Source organism: Bactrocera dorsalis, chromosome 6, assembly GCF_023373825.1.
Source record: "Bactrocera dorsalis isolate Fly_Bdor chromosome 6, ASM2337382v1, whole genome shotgun sequence".
Taxonomy (NCBI): Eukaryota; Metazoa; Arthropoda; class Insecta; order Diptera; family Tephritidae; genus Bactrocera; species Bactrocera dorsalis.
In genome coordinates, this window is record NC_064308.1 from 28,576,737 (window position 1) to 28,590,114 (window position 13,378).

General features: G+C 38.5%; 2 protein-coding genes across 15 annotated transcripts in view; one reads left to right on the forward strand and one right to left on the reverse strand.

The window, feature by feature from the left end:
* Positions 1-13,378, reverse strand: part of LOC125779273 (uncharacterized) — an 854,525-nt gene that overhangs the window by 176,347 nt on the left and 664,800 nt on the right. The gene's annotated exons all lie outside the window — the stretch shown is intronic.
* LOC105222136 (retrovirus-related Pol polyprotein from transposon 412) overlaps positions 1-13,378 on the forward strand; it is an 82,431-nt gene that overhangs the window by 36,574 nt on the left and 32,479 nt on the right. For all 14 annotated transcript variants that reach the window (XM_049460498.1, XM_049460488.1, XM_049460490.1 and 11 more), the window contains 2 exons: positions 2,737-2,852; positions 3,047-3,257. In XM_049460498.1, the coding sequence (XP_049316455.1) occupies positions 2,737-2,852; positions 3,047-3,257 (327 nt within the window). The remainder of the gene's footprint in view (positions 1-2,736; positions 2,853-3,046; positions 3,258-13,378) is intronic.

Below are 13,378 nucleotides of genomic sequence, written 5' to 3' on the forward strand. Positions count from 1 at the left end.
ACATAATCGACCAAGTGAGCAAACAATTAATGCGATTGTGACCAAGTTTCGCACTCAGTTTACTTTATTGGACATTAAACCAACCACACGAATGCGTACAGTGCGTACAGAAGAGAATATTGCGTCTGTTTCTGAGAGTGTGGCTGAAGACCGTGAAATGTCGATTCGTCGCCGTTCGCAGCAATTGGGTTTGTGTTATTCGACCACATGGAAGATTTTACGCAAAGATCTTGGTGTAAAACCGTATAAAATACAGCTCGTGCAAGAACTGAAGCCGAACGATCTGCCACAACGTCGAATTTTCAGTGAATGGGCCCTAGAAAAGTTGGCAGAAAATCCGCTTTTTTATCGACAAATTTTGTTCAGCGATGAGGCTCATTTCTGGTTGAATGGCTACGTAAATAAGCAAAATTGCCGCATTTGGGGTGAAGAGCAATCAGAAGCCGTTCAAGAACTGCCCATGCATCCCGAAAAATGCACTGTTTGGTGTGGTTTGTACGCTGGTGGAATCATTGGACCGTATTTTTTCAAAGATGCTGTTGGACGCAACGTTACGGTGAATGGCGATCGCTATCGTTCGATGCTAACAAACGTTTTGTTGCCAAAAATGGAAGAACTGAACTTGGTTGACATGTGGTTTCAACAAGATGGCGCTACATGCCACACAGCTCGCGATTCTATGGCCATTTTGAGGGAAAACTTCGGACAACAATTCATCTCAAGAAATGGACCCGTAAGTTGGCCACCAAGATCATGCGATTTAACGCCTTTAGACTATTTTTTGTGGGGCTACGTCAAGTCTAAAGTCTACAGAAATAAGCCAGCAACTATTCCAGCTTTGGAAGACAACATTTCCGAAGAAATTCGGGCTATTCCGGCCGAAATGCTCGAAAAAGTTGCCCAAAATTGGACTTTCCGAATGGACCACCTAAGACGCAGCCGCGGTCAACATTTAAATAAAATTATCTTCAAAAAGTAAATGTCATGAACCAATCTAACGTTTCAAATAAAGAACCGATGAGATTTTGCAAATTTTATGCGTTTTTTTTTTTAAAAGAGTTATCAAGCTCTTAAAAAATCACCCTATACATACTTGCGTATGACGTCACATCGCACAGGAAGTTGTGCCATAACTGAACTAGTACTCGTATACACGTAAAATAAATTATATTTTCATACTTCCATAATTCAGCAATGTCGTCCGCTAATGCCACTACCTGTAGAGTACAATCATCGGCTTCCTCAGTTATTCTAGCATGGTTTCATTCTATCTTATTATTCTAGAGATTTAGAGGCTTCTGACCCAACGTTGTATATTACGACCAACACATATTGGCTCAATACTATTTAGAATTCGTTTTGTAGAAACGGAAACATGGAATGCTCCAGAAATGTCCAGGAATGTACTATATACAAGAGTCTTTACGGATCTGTTTTGGAGAATGTGTCCTAGGTTGTTCAATTAGTTTTATCGTTCGATAAGAGAAGGCGTTGCTACTAGCCCAATTTTTTTTTTTGTTTTCAATTTGTCAATTCATTCTTTTTTTACAAGTCATTTGGTCACAGTACTTTTTTACAATGGAAAAAATGGAATATCGTGCAGTGATAAAATTCTTATTTTTGGAAGGTGTAGCACCAAAACAAAGTCACGAACGAATGAACAAAATGTATAATGATTGTTCACCTACAATTAGAACAGTAGAAAGCGTGTTGCTGAATTTGAACGTGGTCGTACAAGCCTTGAAGACGATCCACGTGAAGGACGTTCAAAAAGCGCATCAACAACAGAAATCATGACCAAAATACAGGATATGGTTTTGGAAGATCATCGATTGACTAATAGAGATTTAGTCATTAGGCAGTGTGAGCCACATTTTAAGTTTAATGTTTTTGGTTTTAGAAAGCTGTGTGCACAATGGGTGTCGCATTCGCTAACAATGGAACCAAAACACATTCGAATGCGACTTTCTCAGCAACATTTGGAGGATTTAAAAAGGATAAAGTGGATTTTCACAATGGATGAATCCTGAATTAAAACAAAAGGCTAAAGAGTAGTGTAACCTGGTTGTTCGGCTTCGAAACGAGTTCATGTCCGGCAATCGGCCAAGAAGGCTTTGGCATCAGTTCTTTGGAATGCGAGAGGAATTTTGTTTGTGGATTACTTGCAAACTGGTAAAATAATTAATTCTGAATATTACTTCAATCTTTTGGACTGGTTGGAGGAAAAAGAGTCGTGAAAAAAGTCCCGGTTTGCGGAAGAAACAATCATTTTTCATTAGGACGATGCACCGTGCAACAAGAGTATTTTTACAATGGCTGAAATCTATAAATTAAGTTCGAATTGTTGGAGCATCCATCATAACGGCTATTGAAGCGTATTTTGCAGACCTTCCGGATTCTCACTTCAGGGATGGGATCCACTGATTGGAGGATCGTTGGAGCAAGCGTATGAATAATAAAGTGTATTCTGAATCATAAAAGTGTGTTTTTCTTATCAAACGACAAAACTTATTGAACAACATGATATTGCGCTTTGAACAAGCTACTAAGAGGATCTGCGGTCCTAGTATACACGTCCAAATTTTTCCTTCTTTATATCACCTAACTAATTAATTAAGAATCTTTTGTATTAGAACAGAGTTCTCACTAGTTGCTAAGACCAACTCGTCGAATATGAGAACTACCTTACTTTAAATTGCTTCAATGTAACTAATATTTTCAATAAATTTTTTCCAGATTTCATAACTATGGAACGTCCATATTTTGATGATATTAGCCCACGAAACGTATCGACAGTCGCTGACGAACCCGCAATATTAAAATGCCGTGTTAGGAACAAAGGCAACCGTACGGTATGTGAATGACTTAGCATTTAACCAAATAAACACAAATATGATAAGTAGTCCCAGATTTATTCAATTATTATGGATAAGGTAATCAATAAATCCTGTTGGTTGTGGTTCACTCCACTGCATTCTCGCAATAAAGCTTTTAGTTTGGAATTGTCTATCGGTTATGTTTACTAATTGTTTGTTTAATTTTTAAGGTTTCATGGATGCGCAAACGAGATCTTCATATTCTAACTACTAACATTTATACATACACTGGCGATCAACGTTTTTCCATCTTACATCCGCCAGGCGGAGATGATTGGGACTTGAAAATCGATTACGCACAAAAAAGAGATAGTGGAATTTATGAATGTCAAGTAAATACAGAGCCGAAAATCAATTTAGCTGTGTCACTGGAAGTAAATGGTAAGCAATTTTTGTTGTTCAAATAAAATATATGTAATTGCTTCATTGTGGCAATTTTGATTTTTCGTTTTCTTATACAAGGGTCAAACCACGTCAAGCGGTAAATGAAAATTTCGCAAAATCACCGATTTTGAAAATTAGTAGTTCATTTAGTGAGAGACAAGACACATACCTCGTGTCATAAATATTTTGTTAAAATTCTTTTTTTTTTAGTTAAAGTTATTGAAGGTTGAAATTTAGAGCATGATAAAATTGTAAAACTATTTTCTCATAAATTACTATAGATAAATCAATGAAATTTTGCGAAGTCAAAGAAAAATGTTCGTATATAATATAGTTATTTTTTCACTGTCCATTTGCTTAAATAATGGTATTTTACATAATATTTTGTTAACCAATTGACATTTTTCAAACACAACGCCCAACGCGGAAAATGTTTACCTTTAATAATCTGCCAAAAAAAAATGTTATTCATTAATGCCATTTCAAAGATATTGAATTTTTTGTCCCCTCTTCCGCTCTAAAACGAACGGCACGTCCATCGATGCTTAGTGTGCTACGTAAGCCTCCGACATCTGTGCCGCCAGAATGTTACAGGAAAATAATCAATAGCTCTATCAGATTTCTTGTTAAATAAATTATTGTCTATTATTAAAAAAAGAAACTCTAAACGCCTTAACGCAAAAAAAAAACACACGGCAACTACATTTTTTCCAACGATTTAATGATTGACATGAAGATTCGAAGTAAAACTTTTGAATGATGAATATTCTTCTTTATTGACATAGAGACCGCTATCGCGATTATAGCCGACTTAACAACAGCACGCCAGTCGTTTCTTTTTTTTCGCAATGTGGCGCCAATAAGAGATTCTAAGCAAGCGAAGCCAGGTCCTTCTACACCTGGTCTTTTAAATCGCGTGGAGGTCTTCCTCCTTCTCTGCTTCCCCTGGCGGGTATTGCGTCGAATACTTTCAGAGCTGGAGTATTTTCGTTCATTCAGGCGACATGACCTAGCCGCTGTTTTTTAATTCGCTGGACTATGTCAATGTCGTCGTAGATCTCATATAGCTCATCGTTTCATGGAATGCGATATTCGCCGTGGCCAACGCGCAAAGGACCATAAATCTTTCGCAGAAGCTTTCTCTCGAAAACTCGCAACGACGACTCATGAGTTGTTGTCATCGTCCAAGCCTCTGCACCATATACCAGGACGGGAATAATTAGTGAAATATAGAGTTTGGTTTTTGTTCGTCGAGAGAGGACTTTACTTCTCAATTGCCTACTTAGTCCAACTTAGCACCTGTTGGCAAGAGTTATCCTGCGTTGGATTTCGAAACTGACATTGTTATTGTTATTAATGCTGGTTCCAAGATAGACGAAATTATCTACAACTTCGAAGTTGTCTTGCCCTCCTTCACTGCCAGACCCATCTGATTCGCTTCTTTATCCAGGTTGAAAAAAACAGAACTAACGGCGCGGGTGTTGAGGTCAATGATATCCATATCATCGGCATATGCCAGCAGCTGTACACTCTTATAGAAGATTGTACCTGATCGATTAAGCTCTGGAGGATGGTGTCATGTGTAGAAGTTCACGTAAGTGAGGAAAGTGCTCTGACTACCATTCAATTGGGAGTGGCCAGAAACGATTTTTTACATTTGGCTCAAGCAGCTCACGACTTCCGGTCTTTGAACAAGTATCCTCTGGGTAGTCAGAAAACATCCGTTTGAAGGCGAAACATCTCCTCCACAGGGTTGTGTGCTGAATTTGGGACCCGCCACTTAAAAAACACGACCAATGAAAAGTAAAAAATAGCTTCGGAAAAGAAATGATGAATCTAGTGTGGAAAATATTATATGTTATTGAAAATGCGCAATTGCATTAGAAAATTTCAAAACAACACAATAATTACTTAAAACATTGCGAATTATTAATCACTGACTATATTGAGTTAGTTTTTGTCATATACTATGTATTATTAAATATTTATTATAAAAATGTTAACGCATTGTGTTCCATTGTGTTGTTATGTTCCATATACTAAATGTACTGTATCTCTTAATCTGCGGCAAAATAAAAATACAAAGAAATGTGAAATATACATTACGAGAGGACTCGTCCACGCTTTACTGTGGGTGCCCCATACGATAATATCGTAACGGGTGATTTTTTTGAGGTTAGGATTTTCATGCATTAGTATTTGACAGATCGCGTGGGATTTCAGACATGGTGTCAAAGAGAAAGATGCTCAGTATGCTTTGACATTTCATCATGAATAGACTTACTAACGAGCAACGCTTGCAAATCATTGAATTTTATTACCAAAATCAGTGTTCGGTTCGAAATGTGTTTATCGACAAATTTTGTTCAGCGATGAGGCTCATTTCTGGTTGAATGGCTACGTAAATAAGCAAAATTGCCGCATTTGGGGTGAAGAGCAACCAGAAGCCGTTCAAGAACTGCCCATGCATCCCGAAAAATGCACTGTTTGGTGTGGTTTGTACGCTGGTGGAATCATTGGACCGTATTTTTTCAAAGATGCTGTTGGACGCAACGTTACGGTGAATGGCGATCGCTATCGTTCGATGCTAACAAACTTTTTGTTGCCAAAAATGGAAGAACTGAACTTGGTTGACATGTGGTTTCAACAAGATGGCGCTACATGCCACACAGCTCGCGATTCTATGGCCATTTTGAGGGAAAACTTCGGACAACAATTCATCTCAAGAAATGGACCCGTAAGTTGGCCACCAAGATCATGCGATTTAACGCCTTTAGACTATTTTTTGTGGGGCTACGTCAAGTCTAAAGTCTACAGAAATAAGCCAGCAACTATTCCAGCTTTGGAAGACAACATTTCCGAAGAAATTCGGGCTATTCCGGCCGAAATGCTCGAAAAAGTTGCCCAAAATTGGACTTTCCGAATGGACCACCTAAGACGCAGCCGCGGTCAACATTTAAATGAAATTATCTTCAAAAAGTAAATGTCATGAACCAATCTAACGTTTCAAATAAAGAACCGATGAGATTTTGCAAATTTTATGCGTTTTTTTTTTAAAAAAAGTTATCAAGCTCTTAAAAAATCACCCTTTATAATAATAATACTACTACCATCTATATGATTTCTATTATTTAGATTATAACCATTAGATAATGAGATATAGCATTTACTTGTGTTAGTTTACAAAAAAATTTATCATAAAAGTATTCCGTGTGTTAATAAAGCATTGCTTTTTGTTAAGTTGGAAAGAGACGAAATGAGCACCAAGGACAATGAAGGCAGTGAGCGCAATTGTATTATTTTTGAGGAAGTATCAGTTTGAAATAGTACGCATATACTTCATCTTTTCCGTTTAAATATTCCTTGCTAGAGAGCTCCGATAATAAATGCGTCCGATCACTTTTAATTTCAAAGTGCTATAGGGAGAACCGCGGCCTCCGACGCGGTATTTAAGTACTTGACAAAAAAATGACATTGTGTGATATTCATAAGATATAGACTTATACCATTTGGGAGTTTTCTGTAGATCTTTTCAATGGGTAATACTGAGTACATTATTTTGATAAATCTCACAGGGTTCAGCCTTCGTTTGCAGCGTAAGCGGAAAAATTTTAATTATTTACGACATCACATTAGAAAACTCAAAACAACTATTTAATGGATGTTATTATACATATAAACCTTCCTCTTCAATTACTCCATCTATTAAAAAAAAAGCATCGTAATCTGCTGCGTAGTTTAATAGATTTAAGCGTACAAACGGACATAGGGATAGAAAAATCGACTTTTCTTTATACCATGTATTGATTATAATTCTGTATGTTCACACATTCGTTTATAAGTAATTTGATAGAGCTACTGAAATAAACATTGCTGTTGTTAGCCGACTAATTTTTACAAAACTTTTTTTTATTACAAAAACATATAAACACGTTATTTTTAAAACTGCATCAAAACATAATATTGTTACAAAAGTAGTATTAAGTTGTATTTGTATTGCTATATGCATCCCTTATTATGAACAATAGCTGTAGGTATATGGAATAGCATTTGTCTTGTTGTAGACATCTGGCGCCGCGGCTGTCTGCCTGTCGAAACAATAGACATCTGGCGCCGCAGCCGTCTGCTTGTCTACTTAAACAATTGCTGAGTCTGGCGCCACGGCTGTCTGCATTTGGCGCCGTATAGCATTATGTTCTTTTAATTTCCAGACGCAATATTCTAGAAGGACACGTCGGCATCAGCGAGAAGTGCGTGGCTATATAAGCCTTGGCAGCGCCAACGTAATCAACCAGTGCTAAGAGTAAACTGATATAGTGTAGACGAGTTGTAAAATAAAGAGATTTTGTTGAAGTGAATTAAACGGCTTTTAGTTTTATTTGTCAATCCAGAGATACGAACCTAGTAAAGTAAAACTAGCAAGGAGTAAATTCGTAACAATTGGTGTCAGAAGTGGGATTGTCAAATAATCCAAATTCAAGATGGTTAAATTCGGAGAATTGAGAATTCAGCAATTAAAAAAGGAACTGGAGGAGCGTAATTTGCCGATAAGCGGGAAAAAGGCGGATCTGCAGGCACGATTACGTGAAGCAATGGAAGCGGATGGAATTAATGTGGACGAGTTCGAATTTGATGGGCCAGAAACTTCTACAAAGGTAGAAGAAAAAGTAGAAGAACAACGAACATCATTGAGTGTGGACTTGATCATGCTGTTAGTGGCTATTAAGCAAATGGCAGAAAATGCAGTGCAAACAGAAAATCGTCTGGCACAGCAAATGACGCAAATAGCTGAAAATGCAGTGCAAACAGGAAATCGTCTGGCACAGCAAATGACGCAAATAGCTGAAAATACATCACAGTTAGAGTCTCGCCTTACACAACAAATGGCTGAAAATAATACGCAGTTAGAAAAGCGTTTGGTACAACAGATTACAGAAAATAATACACAAGTGCAACAGAAATTTTCAAAATTGGAAGACGAATTAAGCACGTTAAAAACGACGAAGAAAATTTGAAATCAGAAGTTCTTCAATAGATTAATCGGATGCGAGAACTGCAACTGCATGGCCCTGCACCATCAACAAATAATCAAAGATTGAAGGCACCCACATTCGATGGAAGTATTCCATTTCAAATTTTCAAACTTCAGTTTGAAAAGACAGCAATGGCCAATAACTGGAATGCAGCGGACAAAGTAGCGTCCTTGTTTGTATCATTGAAAGGACCTGCGGCAGAAATCCTTCAGACTATTCCAGACTGTGAACGGGATAACTATGAGGCATTGATGAGTGCGATAGAAAGACGATATGGTAGTGAGCACCGGAAACAAATATACCAGATCGAACTGCAAAATAGGGGTCAGAAAATGAACGAGTCATTGCAAGAGTTCGCAACTGAAATAGAACGACTGGCTCATTTGGCAAATGCAGATGCACCTGTGGATTACATTGAGAGGGTAAAAATTCAAAGCTTCATAAATGGAATTCGTGATGTGGACACCAAACGCGCCACATATGCATTGCCAAAAAGAACGTTTGCTGAAACGGTTTCACACGCCCTCACACAGGAAACAGCTTCGCTACTAAGTAAACCAGCGCACAGAGTACAAAGAGTTGAAATGGAACAACCGGCGCTGATGAAAGAAATATTGAAGACTCTGAAGACAATTGCTGCGAGTAAATACAACAGGAAGATGTTTCAACTGTGGAAAAGCGGGTCACTTTGCCCGAAATTGCAATATAAAAGTAAACCCATCAAAACGAAAACAACCAACAGATAACGAGGACGGAGCATTCACATCTCACAAGTCGTTAAACTAAAACGGAACAGTTCAAAGGGGCGTGAGCTGGTTCCCACAACTATTTGCCCCGCCATCTCGATATCACAAATAGGTCGCCATGACAACAATCTTACTATCAACGGCATCGTAAATGGATGACTATCAACGCTTACTTTGGATACTGGTGCCACACATTCAATTATCCGACCGGACGTGATAAGAGGAACGGTTGAACCATTAGTCGGTTGCAAGCTTCGAACGGCCACCGGGGAGGAAGCAGCTGTCGCGGGAAAAGTGTTTTGCTAAGTGATGATTGGTACCCTGGAAGTTAATCACACCTTCATCGTAGCAGAAATCACGGATGAAATTATAATGGGAGTAGATTTCATGATTGATCACGGGGTCACTTTGGATTTAAACAAGCAAATGCTGTTTTGCCAGAACATGGAGATGCCTATAAACACCGGATATGTGACCAACGCTGAAAGTAAGAGGGTGATTGTTGATGATAATCAGAGTATTCCACCAAAATCTGAGGCGATTGTATGGGCTAAAGTGAATGGAGGAGGTGGGACTGAAGGATTATGGATTGTGGAACCAACAAAAATAGATACACCCATATTGGTAGGAAGAACGCTTGTGAAAACTAGAGAAGACGCCACTATTCCGGTCAGAGTAGTGAATGAATTCAACACGCCTATAAGTCTGAAGAAAGGAGCAGTAAGTGGACAGTGCCAGAATATAAGTGCAATAGCACGATGCGAACGGTCACAACAGAAGCCTACTATTGATCCACAGCAGATAAGTCCTTCACTCCTAAATAATTTGCTGAACGAACTGCATGGAAATGAAAAATTACAGAATTACGACTTCGAAACAGAACACTGAAAGGGGATTCACCACAAAAATGCGGATGCATTATCACGTCGCCCTTGTCCACTGGAATGTAAACATTGCTCCAAATCAGAGGGAAAAGAAGGTATAATCGACGTGCGATTACTGAATATAGAACCTGAAGATGATTGGACTCCTCACCGCATCAGAATCAATCAGCTGGAGGACCCTGATCTTGCAAGGCTGATAATAGCCAAAGATAATGGGGTTCGACCACCAAAGGAACAAATAAGTAACGAGAGTCCAACTGCAAAAGCATATTGGGCCCAATGGAACAGCATAAACCTCGTTAATGGATACCTTCATCGTACCTGGGAAAGTGAAGATGGCAAACAGTCTCGTCTGCTGATCATAGTACCGAAGTCCATGATCCTGAAAGTATTGAAAGAATATCACAATGGACCTAGTGGAGGGCACCTTGGATTTACAAAAACTATAGAGAAGATTAAACAACGGTTCTACTGGATCGGTTGTTGAGATTCCATAGCAGAATGGATAAGTAATTGCGTAGAGTGCATGGCAGCTAAAGGCCCTAAAACCAAAAGTCGCGGTAGGCTGCAACAGTACAACGTGGGATCACCATTTGAACGAGTCGCAATGGATGTTGCAGGTCCGTTCCCAACCAGTACGTCCGGAAACAAATATCTACTGGTTGTCATGGACTATTTCAGTAAATGGCCAGAAGTGTATGCCTTTCCAAACCAAGAAGCGAAGACGGTAGCCGAAGCGTTTGTAGAAAATTGGATAACGAGGTTCGGAGTGCCCGTCGAATTACACTCGGATCAAGGCAGGAATTTCGAATCTTCCATTTTCCAAGAAGTCTGTACATTATTGGGCATCCACAAGACACGGACAACAGCGTTACATCCACAATCAGATGTGATGGTAGAGAGATTCAACCGAACGCTCGAAGAACATCTGCGGAAAATCGTTGATAAAGATCAACGGAATTGGGACAAGTGCATCCAGATGTTCCTGCTGGCGTATCGTTCAGCGAAGCACGAGACAACTGGTTACACGCCAGCAAAGATTATTTTTGGATCTGATCTGCGACTCCCTGCTGATCTTAAGTTTGGAACGAATCCTACAGCTGTAAGAAATGATGGAGATTATTGTTCTGCCTTAAAGGAAGAAATGAATGAATTGCATCTAATGGTAAGACAGCATACGCTTCTGATGAGCAATGAAGGACCGGTTCGATCAAGCGGCAAATTCAAAAGGTTTTGAAGAAGGTGATCTGGTCCTGTTGTACAATCCACTTCGAAAGAAGGGCTTGTCCCCGAAACTGCAGACAGCCTAGGAAGGACCCTATATGGTGATGAAACGACTTAATGACGTGGTATACCGCATACAAAGAAATGGAAAGGCACGATGTAAAATGAAAGTAGTACATTTGGAGAGGCTCGCCCCATTTGGTTCAAGAGGATTTGTGCCTAATCGGGACGATTAGGCTTTAGTGGAGGGCAGTGTTACAAAAGTAGTATTAAGTTGTATTTGTATTGCTATATGCATCCCTTATTATGAACAATAGCTCTAGGTATATGGAATAGCATTTGTCTTGTTGTAGACATCTGGCGCCGCGGCTGTCTGCCTGTCGAAACAATAGACATTTGGCGCCGCAGCCGTCTGCTTGTCTACTTAAACAATTGCTGAGTCTGGCGCCACGGCTGTCTGCATTTGGCGCCGTATAGCATTATGTTCTTGTAATTTCCAGACGCAATATTCTAGAAGGACACGTCGGCATCAGCGAGAAGTGCGTGGCTATATAAGCCGTGGCAGCGCCAACGTAATCAACCAGTGCTAAGAGTAAACTGATATAGTGTAGACGAGTTGTAAAATAAAGAGATTTTGTTGAAGTGAATTAAACGGCTTTTAGTTTTATTTGTCAATCCAGAGATACGAACCTAGTAAAGTAAAACTAGCAAGGAGTAAATTCGTAACAATATCAACATCTGTCAGTGTTGCTTGTATAGATTAATAGCGGGATTCTGGAACCAGTCTCTAGTCTCTATTTGAGACATTTTGAGGTAAAGTCTCAAATTGTGACTAGTTACTATTCACTAAACAGTCTCTAGCCTTAGTCTCAAAACATTGCCTCAAATTTGAGACCTGATAGTTAGCAGGTCACAAAACTAAAAAGAACTCTTGTCTGCTATTTTGAACATACTGAATAGAAATCATCATAGATATTAATCGATTGTCGTTTTTTTATATGTTGTAAGCAGCTCAAACACGAAAAGGTTAAAAATAAATAAATTTTACATAAATTTCGTAAATATTATGAAACAAGGTGAACATATATTTACATTTTTATTGGTAATACTATGTTCGGACCGACATTGAAAACATTTTGAAAACACATTTGTATGTTGTGGAATGTAAGTCGTTCGGACCGACAATTTGTGTTTTCGCTGAGTTTTCACTGACAGCTCACAAATTTATTTGTTTGTTTACATTTGAGCAACGAGAATGGTATGTTCCTTAATTTTTGCTTGTAATTATTACTAAAGATCGTGTTTTTTAGAATTCTGAGAAAAAGTTGCTAATTGCAAAAGCAATTGCTTTGAGAAGCCAAATAAATATCCTGCTCAACGACAATTCTTCAAGAGAACTACTCAGCACCAGGCCTTGGCAAAAAATATAGCCGATTTAAAGAAACAACATCTAATCGTATTAGAATTAATATTTATTAATTATAATTTAGGGAGAACAGCCAGTTGACCCGACTGCTGTCTTCTTGTTCTACAGAACGCTTTATTAAAATACTCATAAATGTAAAGGTGTCTCTTGCATTCATGTCCAACGCTACAAGCGGCCTAAAAAATAATAAATAAAATACTCACTAAAATATAATCTGAACCAAATAATAAACACCCACCTTAGCAAGACTGGCATAATTTTCAACCGACACGTTACGTTACATTATTGTCATCATTACTATGTAGGAATATTGGATTTTCTGCTGAGGAAAAGCTTTAGCTATTAAAAAAGGAAGAAAATATAATTGAAACATCCAAAAGTTTTTTTGAATAGCGGAGTCGGCACTTACATATGGAAGAGGACGTCACTTTCCAAAGGCTCATTATTGAATAATAATATCTGCTTTTCTATTGGTACTCCGGCTGTAGTAATATGCGTTCACGAAATTTATCAATTTGTACGACTGGTTCGAGGTAAACTTCCACAGAAGTGGTGCGATTTGTGAAAAAGACATGCAAAACGAATTTACGCAAAATTAATGTTACTTCTTGGAGAAACGATCAAACACCAGGTTTTCTCTAGATATTTTTTTAACAAACCAGTCAAGAGCGGTGTCACCAATGTTTTTAGATCTTCTGACAAATTGCAATATGATGGCAGCGTAGTCCACCATTCGATTGGTCCATTTTCGGATAGTTGAGTACCCGAAATTACGCCAGACGCCTTTTTTGTGGTTATTTGATGC